Here is an 18,176-nt window from a genome sequence, read left to right on the forward strand (position 1 = left end):
TATTAATCTACATTTTAAAACATGTAAATTCTGTATAATTTTTATGTCTATGGAGATTCTGAGTCTTCTAAGAATACATTTACTCATATATAGTTTTTATTTCCAGGCAATTATAATGTTTAACTGTTATTTTTAATTATGTAATCAGAGTTGCCAAACTAGATTTGGATTCAACTATAAAAACTATAATTCTTTTAGTAATTGTTCAATAAATCAAAAGTAAGTTGCCTCTAATTAAAGATAGTACATGTATTCTGCATAACCTCTGTGCACATAGGAGATATCTAAAGCAGGTGAATGAGTTTTGCAAAGGACAGAGCGTTTTTAGTGATTTCAAAACAAGAGTTTTGTACACACCCTTATATTAGGGAAAATCTTTTGAATTTATATGATGTTGTAAAAAATATCTGTCTGTTAAAAAAATAATCATTGAATTTTATTTCCTCTCTATTTAAATTCTTTTTCAGGAAGAGCCATATGTGATGTTCAAGAAATCTGATAAACCTTTATACGGGAATGATAGATTTGAGGGATATTGTATCGATCTCCTTAGGGAACTATCAACTTTTCTTGGATTTACCTATGAGATTAAATTGGTGGAAGATGGGAAATATGGAGCTCGGGATGATGGTAGTGGACAATGGAATGGCATGGTTCGAGAACTAATTGATCATGTAAGTTACTTTAGAATTCATCTTTAGGCACTTATTTTCCTAAACCTATGTTCTCACTTTGACTCCATAATCCTTCAACAAGCAATTTCTGTAAGCTTTCCTAGAATAAAAAGAATCATTTTTCATGTTCTGTCATTTTTACCTAAAATTGTGTTATGGTGGATGGGATTAACCAAATATTGTCATCATTTGTCTTTTTAGTTCTATACATGGAGCTGAGTACAGAAAATTGAAATTGTACAATTTAGCATCCTTTATTTGTTGAAGAATTTTATGGAACTGGGCATTTTATGTTTGTTCTTCCACAATGTGGGATACTGCAATCCAGAAACAATACTATTATGTAGTCAACAATATGTGCGGTTTTCATTTTTAAAGTGAATTGGAACTTTCTTCCATATAAATATATTGACATAGTGAGATAATAGTTAGAAGTTTTGTCTGGAGCTGATTCTCTTATGCCAGTGATGGTGAACCTTTTTTCCCTTGACTGCTGAGAGGCATGACCACACCCATAATTCAATGCCCTCTGTGAGCCATGCCCCCTGTGCTTACACAGGCAACCCCTTTGCTCCCCTGTTTCCAGTGGGCCCGGTAGATCCATTATTCACCTTACCCAGGCTCCAGAGGCATTCTTGGAGCCTGGGGAGGACAAAAAGGCCCCCTCTGAAGGCCTTCCGGAGACCGAAAATACCCTCTTTTGTGAACCAAAAATCAGCTGGCCAGCACACACCTGTGTTCTGGACCTGAACTAGGGCAAAGGCTTGCGTACCAGCAGATATGGCTTGGCGTGCCACCTGTGGTACACATGCCATAGGTTTGCCATCACAGTCTTATGCTATTGATGGTGGACAAGTAATGGTAATATCACAGTTCTACAAGCTCTTTCCCAATCCAATGTTAAATATGATAACTCAAAGCCTTTCTATTAAGACCCTTCAGTTTCTCTGCTTCTTTGCTAGCTAGCACAATATTTTGATTTGGTCTTTTATATTTGTAGTAACCCTTTTGGGGAACTCATTTGTAAAGCAAAATGCTTGAATGCTTGAATAGTTAAGTGTGCACGATTGTGTACTTCAGGAACTTCAGGAACAAGGCATTTTTAAAAACATATATACTTATTTCTGTTTCCAGGAGAAATCCACGTAGACAAAGTATGATATTACTTTTCATTAGCATGATTTGAGAAGTGTCCTGCTCCTTCCATTTTAAAATATCATCTATGAAATTTTAGATTAGACAGAAAAATCAATGTATAGGGAAACAGCAGGGCAATTCAATGCGAGTCAAAACAGATATCATTACACGCAATTGTTTATAATCGAGTAAGTCAGGCATCCCTTCACTTCATTGCTTTTAAAACATATTCTCTCAGTAGGTGGTACCAGTTGAATCTGGCTTCCTGGAAATAAAATTAAGTCCCCTTGAAAATTAGGTAATTGTCTTCAGCTTTTTTGTGTTTTGTCAGATTTACATTTGCTTTAGAAAAGCACTCAATAGTAAGGCATCTGATCAAAAACAGATAACTGGTAATGAAAGAAGGATTCTTAGAGCTGTTGCTATTTGCTACAACAATAAAAAAAGAAGTGCTTCTTTCAAATAGATACTTTTCATTGGAAATAATGGAATTGTCCTAAGCTTATTATTTTGATGAGGCAATCAGTTACTTCCTTAGAGGCTTTCAAATCTCATTAGCTCTTCCTACCATTTGAGATCACTTTTTCAATTCTCCATCCAATTATTCCTTAAATTCACATGTTTGTGTGTGTGTGTGTGCAGGCACACACAGAGACACACACATCTCGGTCAAACTTATTATCTTGGATCCTTAATTTTAAACTATAGTATATTATCAAAGAGATTTAATAGAATATTTAAGGTTATATAAACTGTGTATGGTTTGAAATGTTGGCTGGATTTGAGATAAGCTGAATCACAGCATATCTGAAGGAGCTCAGTGTGAGAGAGCCTGCATTAAAATATAAATTATAATTTGTCCAAATTTTCTGTAGCAAAAATAGTACAAATGGTTTCTTTACAAAGGTCAAACATCAAAAACAGTATACCTTTTTATTCTTTTTTTCTTTTGAAAGCTACAAGTAAGAATAACCTCCTTTAGCATTTCGCTCCCAAATGCCTACATACATATTCTAATATGGCTTTTAGACAGTAATAACTGCAAGCTACTTTCAGAAATTAATTCTAACTTTGAAAAATGCCATCCTGTCTCTTTTCTTATTTAAATCATAAAAGATTTAAATAATTCTAAATGATAACCTTTATAGTTAAAAATGTGAGAGGGGTTAGAAATTAGAACAGTATAACATTTATTGATTTATTTATATGCCACCTTTGTATTTTTATAAACTATAAAGGTGGGATATAAAATAAGAACTTTAGCGTAGTATACATTGCTTTTTTACTGTTTTACTGGGGTTTGACTGTTTTTAGTATTTAATACTTGACTTTTTACCATTGTATTGTATTTTATACTGTTGTAAGCCACCCTGAGTGCCATGGGATTGGGGGGCATAGAAGTCAATTAAATTAAATTAAATTAAATTAAATTAAATTGCAACATCAAAAGAAGTTTCATGCATCAATAATTTTGGAAATGAACAGAACTGAAGAAGCTTCTTGAAACATTTTCAAGAAAAATACCAAGAAACTCTAGTTGCCTTTTGAAAAGCACCTTTGGAAATAATAACAAACTAAAGAATATAAACTGGAAAATATACACAGGTATTTCACAATAATAATAGTAATAGCTAAAATATATACTATATGAGGAAAATCTATTTTAAAATAAATATTTTTAAAAAAAATGTTTTGCATGTAGGTATATTATAGTATAAGTATTTATGCATGGGCACACATGCAACTGTCAGTGCACACAAAAAGCGGTATACAGTGTTCCCTTGGCTTTTGGGGGGGATACATTCCAAGACTGCATGCGAAAGTCAAATTTCCGTGGAGACGCTCCTTTCCTTCCTTCCTTTCTCCCCCTCCCTCCTCCATTCCTGGTTTTATTTACCACCCAGAACCTGCAGAGTCAATGGGACAGCATGCTGGGGGCTTTTCTGCACTCACTGCTGGCGTTTCCCATGGCGGTGGCCTCAGCTCGGGAATTCTGCAGCTTATGGCCCTCTGCTCAGAGCACATTTGCCAACTGCTGCGCCCTCCCAAAGGTGCCCTGAAGGTGGGAAATTTGGGTGGGGGCTGATGGAGCCAAGCCCCATCCCGCCAGATAATCGAAGCTGCCCTGCAGGCCCCTCCACCAGCTGGATGCATTGAGGGAATGCCCGCCTGCTTCTCGGAAGCTGCTGCTGTGTTCCCTGCCTCAACTGCCCAGCAGCGGGCATTCTGGGTGTTCCTCCTGGTGGCAGCTGTCCCCAAGGCCACTTGGCAGTCATAGGCTGGAGGCCGGCAGCTTGGCCCTGGGGATGAGTGGGGATAAGTGGGGCATGTGGCATTCAGCCGGTGGAGGAGCCCACAGGACAGCTTCAATCATTTGGCGGGATGGGGCCCAGCTTCATCAGCCCCCACCCTAATTACTCACCTTCGGAGGCACCTTTGGGAGGGCACAGCGGTTGGCAAAGGTGCTCTGAGCAGAGGGCTGTCAGCTACAGAATTTCCGAGCTGAGGCCGCCACAACAGGAGATGCCGGCAGCGAGTCCAGCAAAGCCCCCAACTTGCCGCCCCGTTGCCCTGGCTTCAAGTGGAGTGTACCAATGCTCCAAGAATTAAAGGTTGGGATTGAAAGGCTGGGGCAGAAGCGGAGCTTTTATTTAAAGAAGCAGGATGGCTTCTTTAAATAAATTTTAAAAATTTATTCCCAAAAAAAATATTTATTTATTTATTTATTACCCATGGTATAGACTTTTCGCAAAAGTCGGACCCGCAAAAGTCAAGGGACATCCTTAGATATTCTTATTATAATGCATATTGTAATATACCTATCTATTAGATTTTTATCCTGCCTTTATTACTCATTATTTTGATAAATAACTCAAAATGGCCAACATACCTAGTACATGACTGGTTACCCCGTCAGCTTTCATGCCTCAAATGAGACTAAAAGTCTCTTCTGATTTCTAGCCTGGTGTCTTAACCTCTAGTCAGTCTGGCTCTCTTTTACCTCCTTGCTGTTTCCTTCCTTCTTCTCCTTGTCCACAGCACAATTTATATTTCCCTGTTTCACACAATCAGAAGTCAAAGAAACCTTGGTTGCCTCCTAATGAAAGCCTTTCTTTAGTTAAAAGATATATACAACTCAGCTGGAGGGCGTAGGTTGTGCAACCAATTTCTCACATTGGTGAACACTTACACAAGTAATCAAATTGATTTATATCTCACGCTGAAGTGGTTGCTTTAAGTCAAGGGAGTGATTAATGAAGATGGTTATCAATACAGCCTCCTGAGCTCTTTTGGGTCTAGCTAGCAAGCAATTTGTTTCAATTTGTCCTCATTTCTGGGTTTTTTTAAATTTTACTTTGGTCTTTTTTTCTTTTTTGTGACTTATTAAGTGTGTGTGTATATGCATATGTATGTGTATGTGTATGTGTGTTCAGCCGGGCTCTCTGGTAGGAGCCTCCCGAAAATTCAAGGGTACAAATTTCAGACACACACACGTTTGAAAATTCAAAACAATGTTCTTTATCCCAAAAGTCAAAATAAACTAAGCACTCTTTTTGTATTGCAAAGAGCACTCGTCCCAAAACAACCTGGTAGTCTGTACAATTAACCTTAAGCAGTCATTAAGTACTTAGATAGCAGCTGTGAAGAAACTTCACACCCCTTCTTCTTCCAACGAAGTGAAACACACACGCACGCACACACACGTTGCTCTGCTTTGTTTTCAAAGGCGTGAAAAATCAACAAGCAAAGTCCAGAAACCAGGCAACCCAGGATTCCTGACGAACTGTGATCAGATACTCTTTCACAACGGCCAAACCCACATGCTACTATTTATAGCAGCAGCCCTAATTACTGGAGCCCCACCCAACCACAGGTGGCCTCATTTTCTCTTGTAATAATCCTTTAGTTGTTGTCTCCTATGCATCACTCTATGCATGTGTGGATGTGTCATTAATTCTTGTTCAGAATCCAAAGATGATACAGATAATTGATCTCCTGGGCTGTCTGCCAAACTCCCCTCTTCCCTGTCACTCATGCTGCCTTGGTCAGAGGAGGCTTCATCAGCAGATTCCATCAGGAGCAAAACAGGGCTGCGGCATGTGGATGTCTCCCCCACATCCACCTGCACATTCCTTGGGGCAGGAGCTGGGCCAGAGCTAACCACAACAATGTGCATATGCACATGCATATGCATATGCATATGTATATGTATATGCATATGTATGTTTTTTCCTGTTGAATCACCCTGATATACCCAAATATGGGAGGGAAAAAGCTACTGCCTTAAGAGCAGACTCCCCAGGTTCAAATCCTGGTAAGGGTATGACTAGCTGATGAGAGCAAAATAGCTTGAAATAGATCTATACTAGTCCCCCTTCCTTTTCTTTTTCAGCAAAAATACATTACACACACAGACACACATATATATAATGAACACACATACATTACCTATGTACAAATACACACTATATACATATACAACCATACACATATTTGTGTATTATATTATTATATGTATATTACATATACATGATTATACTACACAGTATATATACTACATTATAATACAATGTAATTAATGATGACATCACAACATGGCACATCATAGCACATCACAACAAAACATAACACAACATAATGTAACATAACACAATGAAAACCAGTTAAGTGACCTTGGACCAGCTCAATCCACCTCACAGGATTATAGTTGTGGAGAAAACAGGAGGAGAAATATGTATGAGAATGGTAATCTAAGTAATTAGGAACAAATGCAGGTTTGCAAAAATGTCATGGTTTTCAAAAAACTGAAAAGCTAGTTGAAGTAAATTAAAAATAGAAATTGTTTTCTGTTTCTTTCACTGTTTTTGGTAAAACAGTACCAATCATGTAGGTCACATATTTCCCTGATTAATTTGTGTAGAACATCTTCTATTCTTGTATTCCTGTCCAAGTAAAGCTTTGATTCTGACCTGGGCAAATCCTGTGAAACCCATAAATAGTGCTGGCCATATGTTGAGCAATATGTCCTTTATGACTCAGGTAATGAAGTATTTGCACTGGATTTTAACTCCAAGCTGGCCTAGAAAAATAAACATTTGCACATTTGACAACTACATCCGTGCTTGGCAAATGTCATGTTTCACAGCACTTTCTTTTTAATAAGTCACTGTTGAGAATGAACAGTTACAATCGCTAATACCTCAGCTCTTTCCAATTATACTTAAGGGCACTTTTGTACATCTTTATATGGCAATTGCCATTGCATTAATTTTATTAACTGAAAGTAACTTAATTATAAACAGAAACCTATTCTTGAGTCAAGGAACTTCAGAAATTTTTGGCTTATTTTTAACTTGCATTTCAGGGCTAGCTGATTAAATGTGTTAATCAAATTCATGGTTAAGTGGATTACCAACCAGATTCAGATACTTCATCTTGAAGTTGGTTTTCACTTCTGCCTGGGGTTCTTTAATGAGCTTGTAATTGAATGAAAGAGAGGGTATGACAAAGTTGATTTTCTTCCACTTTTCAAAATCTTCCAGTGCCAATGATCTTCCATTCTCCTTGTTTGGTTTAAGGGATTGGAAACAAGATTCATTTACTGTTTTTGTTTCAAATGACTGTCCGAATGAATTTTGGAATATTATGAAGAATAATTTCTTCATTTTCTCTTCTTATGAATCTAAGAGTCAGAAAAGCTTGGCTTTGGAATAAAGAAATGAAGTTAATCCAAATAAGAATAGCTAGATAGAGATGGTTTTATTCTTCATGCAACTCTTGGCTGCAAAATAGAAAAATTTAAATAAAAACAGATAAAACAATGGTAAAAACAGTAACATCATCAGTTATATAATAAGTCACAATCAGAGCAGCCAATAAAAAGTAAAGAAGAAAATCAAGACAATGATCCACAAGCAGATAACCTTAATTTGTTTTTTAGTTTTACAGTTTATTTTAGTGTAATTTAATACAACATACTTTCAGTAGAAAAATTTCTAGTCTACATTGGAAGTGTGCTATATGGAAATAGATGATTTCTTATAGCAGTGATGGTGAAACTGTGGCAAGGGTGCCACAGGTGGCACAGGGAGCCATATCTGAGAACACATGAGGTATTGCCCTATGTCAGCTCCAGTATGCATGACAGCTGATTTTCAGTCATTTTTTCAGCATTTTTGCTCTTCCCAGGCTTCAAGAAAGCCTCCTGAACCATGGCCATGGCGGAAAATGGCCCAATCGGAGGTCCTGAGGCTTCAGTGAGGCCTGGGTGCATGTGTAGGGGGGGGGGTTGTGTGCATGCATGGGAGGAAGTGTGGAGATTGTATGCATCCGGTGGGGAAGCAAGGAGGAGGGTGGAGGTTGCAGCTCCGCCGGACTATGGCTTTTAACATCAGAAAATTAGGAGTTATAATCCGAGTTAGGAAAAATGCTCTAATTGTTCAGGGAGGCGAAGTGTTACTGCCTCTGAAGACCCCCAATTCTACAATCTTCTGTGGCGTTCGGAGCTGTTTTGTCCTGGATCGCGGAACACCAGCAGGAAGATCAGCTGGGATGTGGAAGATGGTGGCTGCTAGCAGTTACGCCACCCAGAGAATGAGAACCTGGTGAAACCAGCAACCAACTAAGGCTTGTTAAAATCAGAAACCGAGGATTGATCTGAGGGGATCCGAGGACAGCTGCCTCCTCGCTCCCTGGTGGGCCCAGGAGGTCAAGTGTGGTATGGTGTGAGTGCTCAGCGTTGGAAGGGCCGTCGGGTGGAGGGCCTTTACAGAGGAAGTGATGCGGCCATTATAGTAAAGGAGGAAGCCAGACAAACATCGTGAGGGCCAGCGAGCTATGGCGAGGCTTATAGAGGGAGAAGGAAATCATCCCTGTGGAGGAGGAAGCAGAGGAAAACATTGTGGAGGCTGCCTGCTTATGACGAGGTTTGCAGAGACTGTGTGGTGGCTGTGTGGCTGTGCGGTGTTGCTGAAGGACTGGGGAATTGGAGATGTCACCCAACAGCTACAGTGACGCGGGAAGGAGGACCCAGCCATTCTTAGCAACTATCAGCCAGTCTCCAACCTTCCCTTTATGGGGAAGGTTGTTGAGAAGGTGGTGGCGCTCCAGCTCCAGCGGTCCTTGGAAGAAGCCGATTATCTAGGCCCTCAGCAGTCAGGATTCAGGCCCGGCTACAGCACGGAAACTGCTTTGGTCGCATTGATGGATGATCTCTGGTGGGACCGGGACAGGGGTTTATCCTCTGTCCTGGTGCTTCTCGACCTCTCAGCGGCTTTCGATACCATCGACCATGGTATCCTTCTGTGCTGGCTGGAGGGGTTGGGAAGCACTGTTCTTCAATGGTTCTCCTCCTACCTCTCCGGTCGGTCGCAGTCGGTGTTACTGGGGGGTCAGAGGTCGACCTCTAGGCTTCTGCCTTGTGGAGTGCCTCAGGAGTCAGTCCTCTCCCCCCCTGCTATTTAATATCTACATGAAACCGCTGGGTGAGATCATCCAAGGACATGGGGTGAGGTATCATCAGTACAACGATGATACCCAGTTGTACATCTCCACCCCATGTCCAGTCACTGAAACAGTGGATGTGATGTGCTGGTGCCTGGAGGCTGTTGGGGTCTGGATGGGTGTCAACAGACTCAAACTCAACCCTGATAAGATGGAGTGGCTGTGGGTTTTGCCTCCCAAGGACAATTCCATCTGTCCATCCATCACCCGGGGGGGGATCCCTGACCCCCTCAGAGAGGGTCCGCAACATGGGCATCCTCCTCAATCCACAGCTCACATTTCAGCTGTGGCAAGTGGGGCGTTTGCCCAGGTTTGCCCTATTTGGACCGGGAGTCACTGCTCACAGTCACTCATGCCCTCATCACCTTGAGGCTCGACTACTGTAACACTCTCTACATGGGGCTACCTTTGAAAAGTGTTCGGAAACTTCAGATCGTGCATAATGCAGCTGCGAGAGGAATCATGGGCTTCCCCAAGTATGCCCATGTTACACCAACACTCCGCAGTTTGCATTGGTTACTGATCAGTTTCTGGTCACAATTCAAAGTGTTGGTTATGACCTATAAAGCCCTTCATGGCATCGGATCAGAATATCTCTGGGACCGCCTTCTGCCGCACGAATCCCAGCAACCAGTTAGGTCCCACAGAGTTGGCCTTCTCCGGGTCCCATCAAATAAACAGTGTCATTTGGCGGGACCTAGGGGAAGAGCCTTCTCTGTGGCGGCCCCGACCCTCTGGAACCAGCTCCCCCCAGAGATCAGAATTGCCCCCACCCTCCTTGCCTTTCGTAAGCTCCTTAAAACCCACCTCTGTTGTCAGGCATGGGGGAATTGAGATATTCCTTTCCCCCCAGGCCTATACAAGTTATGCATGGTATATTTGTGTGTATGTTTGGTTTTTAATAAGGGTTTCTTAATTATTTTAATATTAGATTTGTCATATGCTGTTTTATTATTGTTGTTAGCCGCCCTGAGTCTACGGAGATGGGTGGCATACAAATCTAATAAATAAATAAAATAAAATAAATAAATAAATGCACGGAGGAGGGCATCGTATTATGGGTGTGTGCACGCATGAGCGTGCTATTGTGGATACACACCCTTTTGGCACCCGAGCCAAAAAAGCTTCACCATCACTGCCTTATAGAATCAAATTATAAATCAGCACCAACAGTTAGGCAGCTGATCAATAGCCAGTGAAGTCTTCAGCTTAGATAATGTATGTACATGCTAAGGAATTGCAATAACTAACCTAGCCAGAGGACTGCAATCTGTAAAACAAACTCTCAAGAGTAGTGCCATGTGGAGTGTATTACAATAATTCATCCCTGAGGTTACCAATACATAAAATGCTGTGGTAAGTCCTGCTCTGCCCAGGAAAAAATGTAGTTGGTGAAAATTGAAATTGTTCCACAAAGCTTCTTAGGTTTTCAATAGCAAATTCTCTTGAAGAATTCTCGTGAAGCGAAAGCAATTCCATCTAGAATAACTATTTTCTTTTGGAAGATTAGGTCCTTGGTACTCTCTGAGCTTGGCTGTTTTCTCTTGGAACCACTTCTTTACCAATCATTAGTTTTAAGCATATTAGTTCTCATCTAGCCCACGACTGTCATACCAAATGATAGAAATGAGATACAGTAGAACCCCGACTTACGAGACTAATTGGTTCCGGAAGGAGGCTCGTAAGTCGGAACGCTCGTATGACGAAACATTGTTTCCCATAGGAAACAATGTAAAGTCAATTAATCCGTGCAACAACAAAAAAAAACCGCTGCCGCCGAATGCGGAAGTTAGCGTTCGGCTTCAGGAGACAGCTGCGAAGCGGCGCGCGTGTTTTAAAAGGTTGCAGCCGGCCTGGGGGGCTTGCCAGCACCCCCCCGAGCCCCCCAGGCCGGCTGCAACCTTTTAAAACACGCGGGATACGAGCGCCAAGGAGCTGTCTCCTGAAGCCGAACGCGGAAGTTAGCGTTCGGCTTCAGGAGACAGCTCCTTGGCGCTCGTATCCCGAATGTGAGCTCGGGAGGCGAACAAAAATGTCGCTCCCCTCCCAGCTCTTATCTCGAGTAGCTCGTAAGTAGAGCTGCTTGTATGTTGAGGTTCCACTGTATTCTAGCTGATCTAGATATTCTAGCTGATCTAATTAAATTATTTTGTTCTTGACTGAACCATTAAGAAATTCTAAAAATGTATGCTAGGACCATCTTAGAAAACAGCCGTAGTAAAATTACTGTATTACTGTATCACTACTGTGGAAATCAAACATATGTATCTATACAGTAAGCAAGAATCATGTTTTATAAGAAGGAATCTTTAACTTGAACTACCAGTACCATCACCACCAAAATTAAGTTGCATTAATTTTAAATTCTTTAGATGTCTTGGTTTGGATCCAATGTTAACCGTAATTTTCTATGTCAAACAATTGTCTGTATACAGTAATATTTAATTATTGATTTAATGGTTTGATATTCTGCCTTTCCCCTCCCCAGTAACTTAAAACTTTGCTGAACTCATATCAACCCATTTCTATAGACCAAGGATGTCAAACCCATGGACCAGATGCATCATGTGCAGGCCACACCCACCCCAGCTCTGCAAAGGGAAAAAATATTGCGATACATTATGTGATGGCAATCATAATTCCATGAGTTTGGCACCCATGCTATAGACTATAACAAGAGTTGGCAAAGTTGGCTCTTCTATGACATGTGGACTTCAACTCCCAGAATTCCTGATTCATTCATTCATTCATTCATTCATTCATTCATTCATTCATTCATTCATTCATTTATGCCTTGTTAGAATTTTCATGGTTTTATTTACTATTTTGTACACCTTTTGTCTTCATCCTCCCTGCCATGAGGTCCTTATAATAGTTGGGCCGAATATTTCTGGTTTTGGGAGCGGGGGTATGGGGGAAAAGGAGCCAAATAACTAATAGGAGTGGTATAGAGAATAAGAATCATGACCCTGATGGAGAAACTGTTGCCTAAACAAAAAGCAGATACAGTTGCTGAAACCAAAGGGCCTGAAGCATTAAAATAAAACACCTTAAAAATAGAGCTGTCAGATAACATTTAGAAGTGGCTCAGTTATTGCCAGCCCCTTGAGATAGACCAGAATAGGAAACCAATGTTATGAATGCTATGGTATATGCTATTATAAAGTTTTATTATTTATTTATCTAATTTATATAGATGTTACAAGCTGTTGGGTAGTGTACAACAAAACTGAAAAAATATTTTAAAAAACATTTAAAGTATCCAAAGGCTGCTAAAACAAGAATAACAGAGGAAGAAATATTAAAACTAATGGTTCACCCATCCTCTAGGGACCCCAAAGGATGATTGGCACAACAGGTCTTGAAGGGCCTCTTGGAAGATGAGAAGCAATGAGGACACTTCACATTTAGGTGGGAGGGAAAAGCAGAAGATTCCACAGTAGAAAACTCACAGCTGAAAATTATAGATGAAAGGAGTATAAAACATAGAATTGCAAAATATAAAATAGAAAACTATAGAGCTATACAGTAGTCCCTCGCTATACCACGCTTCACCTACTGCGACTTCACTTCATCGCGGGTTTTCAAGAAATATTAATGAGAAAAATCATTCGCGGATCTTCGCTGGTTCGCGGGTTTCTGAGGAAGTCGATCGGCAGATTTAAACAGCCCGCCGAACTCGATTGGCAGGTTTTTTTAAAAAAATAAAATCTAAAATTGTAAATACTGTATTTAAATACTGTATCTAAAATAAATACTGTGTGGGAAGGGTTTATAAACACTTAAAACAACGAAAACTTACCAAACAATTACAATATAAATACTTAAATAAGTACTATCAGTCGATAAATTCCCCATCGCGGATTTCACCTATCGCGGCCGGGTCTGGAACGTAACACCAGCGATAGGTGAGGGACTACTGTAGTTAAATAATAGAAACCATAGAGACAATAGGCTAATGTTATACATAATAGACCCATTAAGAGATGATTAGGACCTATCAAGTAACATAATTAGGTTTGAAATATAGTAAGAGACAAAAATATTATTATAGGCAAAGGAACAAAATAATAAGATTTTTCTAAAAAAAATATATCCCTTTATACAGAATTAGTTTGTTTCTTTATCTCTGGTTGTTATCAACTCAGAAATGAACATTATCATTTCATGACCTTTTGAAAGATCTGCAGAATGCTACTGAGAAGGGCTAGTCACATCTCTTCTTTCCCTGGGGGAGAAACCATGGATTTTAACAGGGATTATTATTATTATTATTATTATTATTATTATTATTATTATTATTATTATTATTATTATTTGATTCCAATTTATTCCTTATAGCTTGGTCTCAAATTCTACTAACCATATATCCTCTTACCTTGTCCCATCGTCCCATCAGTTCTCGCAAATCAGTTTCATTGGCCAAATTCATCCTCTTATTAATAATCTCATATTGAATATGACCCACCATATACTGATACCAGTTTGTATTGTCCATTTAGTCGCATCCTTCCAGCCTAAGACTATTACCGCCTGAGCGCTTTCTATCACTGCTTCTTTTATTTATCTAAATTCTCCATCTCATTCCTTTTAACTAATACCACTATTTCCTTTGTAATTGTCCATCCTTTATTTAACATCCTATTAATATCCTCCTGCACTTTCCCCAAAAGTTCTGCACTATTGGGCATTCCCCAAACCCTGCTTTTCTGTTGTTTGTGTCCTTTTTTTTTTTAACAACATGCAGCCTTCAATTACTATAATCTCATCATGGAAATCATCCCAGTGTTATTTCTTTTAAATCACGTTTGCTCAGTTTATTCTTCACACTCTCAGCATTAGTATATGGGCAATGAGAAGCACGAAATTGATGAGTCTACACATTAATGCTGAGGCTTTTGTTTCTATCAACCACAGGATTATTTTGAAAGCTCTGAATATGTACATTTAAAACTCAGAAAATATAAATTATATTGCATATAATTTGTTTATTAAATTTGTTTGCCACCCCCCTTACCTTAGGGCAATCTTAATATAATAAATTACATATAACAATATAGAAAATATTATATATTTTATACTATATATTATATTATATAAAAAATATAAAATATAATAAACGTACACGCAGACATCATATATACAAAGGGGAAAGTTAAAACACAGAACTCTCTCAAGATTGCAGTCAACTTCTGGTTATAAAAGAAATTTTATGTAATAATGAAAAAAAAGAACTGTCACCTAAAACTAATATTGATAACTACTGAATATTTTTTTCAGAGCTATTTTCTTGCCAATTAGCTTTTGTCTGATTAATATGGATTGATATAGATCACTCAGCTATATCACCTATTAACCATAAGTGGCATAATTGTTTAGATGGGCATCAGACATTCAAACATCAATATAAACTGAAACAGAACCTGAGCTTTTGTATTCAATTTTGTCTTTATGTTAGTTGCTTTTAAAAATTATTTCATAATGCTTATTTTATTACTGTATTTTTCAAGCTGTGTATAATTGTTTCCTTTCACTGTATGTCTTAGCTTTTTAAAGGCTACCTGTTCAGATTGTGTCTATACGTTGTGCCATACAAATTATTTAACATTAGCGTTAGCATGATTGCTTTATGCCTGAACTTTGTCTCTATAGGAAACTATAATCAATTATATTAAATTAAGCATTTTATAGTAGCTTTTGAAGATTTATTAAGACAAATCTCCAAAAGCTAACTGATCAAATCATTAGCCATTGTTCTTTCTTAACCACATTTTAATTAACTGTTAATTTTTAGCTATTGACACCATATTTTTTTTATCCTGGAGTACTATCAGGCACTACCATTAAATAAATGTGGCAATGCCTGATATTCTCTTTGGGAACTTTAAAAAAAACAATTCTTGCCCAATTTGCCAATGCAGTGATATTCCTATTCTTCTTGCCTGATATCCATTGGCTGATGTAGGAAATTATTATATAGATATGTAATGAATCATAAAAGATAGTTTTGACTTTTTACATTACAGTGAACCCTCGATCATCGCGAGGGTTCCGTTCCAGGACCCCAAGCGATGATCGATTTTTCGCGAAGTAGCGGTGCGGAAGTAAAAACACCATCTGCGCATGTGCAGATGGTGTTTTTACTTCCACCGCCGCCCACCCCGTTGCTCGCGCCTGGGGTTTCCTGGGGAGCGAAGCCGGGGGTTCTCCAAGCGCCGCGCGCGTTGCTGGGGCCGCTCCCCAGCTGGGGAGCGGATCTGGGGTTTCCCCAAGCGCGCGCGCGTTGCTGGGGCCGCTCCCCAGCTGGGGAGCGAAGCCGGGGGTTCTCCAAGCGCGCGCGCGTTGCTGGGGCCGCTCCCCAGCTGGGGAGCGAAGCCGGGGGTTTTCCAAGCGCGCGCGCGTTGCTGGGGCCGCTCCCCAGCTGGGGAGCGGATCTGGGGTTTCCCCAAGCGCGCGCGCGTTGCTGGGGCCGCTTTCCAGCTGGGGAGCGGCCCCAGCAATGCGCGCGCGCTTGGAGAAACCCCGGCTCCGCTCCCCAGCTGGGGAGCGGCCCCAGCAACGCGCGCGCGCTTGGGGAAACCCCAGATCCGCTCAGCTGGGAAGCGGAGCTAGGCTGCCCCAAGCTCATGCGCGCCGCCCGCCCGCCCACGCTGTTGCCGGCTCCGCTTCCCAGCTGGGAAGCGGAGCTAGGCTGCCCCAAGCTCGCGCGCGCCGCCCGCCCGCCCACGCTGTTGCCGGCTCCGCTTCCCAGCTGGGAAGCGGAGCTAGGCTGCCCCAAGCTCGCGCGCGCCGCCCCGCCCGCCCACGCTGTTGCCGGCTCCGCTTCCCAGCTGGGAAGCGGAGCTAGGCTGCCCCAAGCTCGCGCGCGCCGCCCGCCCGCCCACGCTGTTGCCGGCTCCGCTTCCCAGCTGGGAAGCGGAGCTAGGGTGCCCCAAGCTCGCGCTCCAGCCCACCGCCGCTGGGGTCTTACCGGGGCAAGAGGGGGAAGACCCAGGGAAGCCTCTGCCCGGCGGGGAAACTCCACCATCTACGCATGCGTGGAAGGGCACGCATGCGCAGATGGTGGAGTTTACTTCCGGGTTGAAAACTAGCGAAATAGCCCTTTCGCGATCCTTGAGGACGCGAAACTCGAGGGTTCACTGTATATAGAGTATCTTACTTTTTAAAAAAATCTTCAATGCTATTTGTTATAACTCAAACAAGCCAATTGGTTTTGCACTTACTAGATTGCCTTTGATGATGGCAAGCAGTCTCTAATGTATCATTTACCCACTGTACACAAGGCAAAGCTTTGTTTTAACATTGCATTACTGTGCTCTGTGTCCTCAGAGGAATTCAAAAGACTCTTACTATCATGTACATTTATTTTGAACAATCAAGTTCTGTGTCAGTTGAAAGAAGATATTTGTCTAGCCTTTCCAAACATAAATTTCTTTAGAATACACAGTAGACATGCAGTTTGGAAGAAATCTAATTTCAGGAATTAGGTTAAAGATTTGCACTTTTGGAGACAATTCAGGGTGAGCCAACCAGGAGCCTTGACAGGAGTCAGATAAGGGGAGGCAGAATGATGCTAGCCCTGACCTTGTCTATGTTCATGAATGCCCAGGAAGGATAGAACTTTCATCACAAAACTGTGATTATGCTTTCATCATTCTGACAAATCTTTGTCAGATGTTTGTCAATGAATCACTGGTTCCTATGGTGCCAATTTGCATCCCTTTCCCACTGTTTTCATTGCAGCACATAGAATGTTAAGAGAAAGGAACTTTAAAAAAAATCATTGTAGGTATTATTTACTTTATAAGACCTGCATTTATCCATACAAATTCTGTTTTTTAAATAAATGTGCCTATATATATTGACATTGTTATAATTAGATTAATAAGATACTATATGAATGGTGTTTCTTTTCTTTTTTTTCCCTGGGTTTTAAAGAGAACTAAATTTGGATATTTCTTTGAGTTAAGGGCGACTACAATAAAATGAGAGTTTAAAAAAAAATTAAAGCAGGAATGAGTTAAGTAAGAATACAAGAAATGAACTGAGGCACAATGGCATAGTTATGAAAAACAACAAATAGCCAAAAGAAATCTAGATAGCTATAGAACTTTAAGTGCAAATGAAGGTGAAGAATAATATCTAAAATCCGGAAGATAGTATTTGGAAAGGAGGTAGCACTGGATGAATGATATGTACCAGAATAAATTGGATAAATAATTAGAAAAAATTGACTAATTTGATTAAGAATTTGGCATTTGATATTATATTGTATTGCATTTTAATTTGAGGTATGTGAATTGGAATCTCTGTAAGGTGTGAAAAACAATTAAAAAATTATAACTCCCCCACCCCCAAAAAAATATTAACCTGTCCCACTAGGCTTGATAGGAAAAGTTTGTTGCAGATGCTGCCAGTTAAAGAATTTCAACTGGTGGGCTCTACGAAGAGACCATCCTCTGCCATTGCCCCTATCCTTTGGAACATTCTTCCATGAGTGGACACTGGCTCCCACCCTCTTTCCCTTTGGAAATCCCCAAAGGCTTGGCTTTCCTGTTATTTCCCATAACTAAATTAAAGATTGGGGAAGAATGAATCAGCCAGACCATTGTTTGATTAACTGTTATAAGACTGTGAATTTAATAATTGTACTTATTTACTACATTAGATATATACAGTGGTACCTCTACTTATGAACGCTTCTACTAATGAACTTTTTGAGATACAAACCCGGTGTTTAAGATTTGTTTGCCTCTTAAGAACCATTTTCACATTACGAACCTGTGTGCGCTCTCTTACTGCACATACGCTCTCTTACTGCCGCAGGGATTCCTCTGCCTTGTGACTGCCACTGCTGGAATT

At 40.4% G+C, this 18,176-nt stretch overlaps 1 protein-coding gene across 3 annotated transcripts in view; it reads left to right on the plus strand.

Moving 5' to 3' along the window:
• GRIK2 (glutamate ionotropic receptor kainate type subunit 2) overlaps window positions 1-18,176 on the plus strand; it is a 581,525-nt gene that overhangs the window by 376,579 nt on the left and 186,770 nt on the right. For all 3 annotated transcript variants that reach the window (XM_070733273.1, XM_070733274.1, XM_070733275.1), the window contains exon 10: window positions 468-674. In XM_070733273.1, the coding sequence (XP_070589374.1) occupies window positions 468-674 (207 nt within the window). The remainder of the gene's footprint in view (window positions 1-467; window positions 675-18,176) is intronic.

The sequence above is a fragment of the Erythrolamprus reginae genome, chromosome 1, assembly GCF_031021105.1.
Source record: "Erythrolamprus reginae isolate rEryReg1 chromosome 1, rEryReg1.hap1, whole genome shotgun sequence".
In the NCBI taxonomy this organism is placed as follows: Eukaryota; Metazoa; Chordata; class Lepidosauria; order Squamata; family Dipsadidae; genus Erythrolamprus; species Erythrolamprus reginae.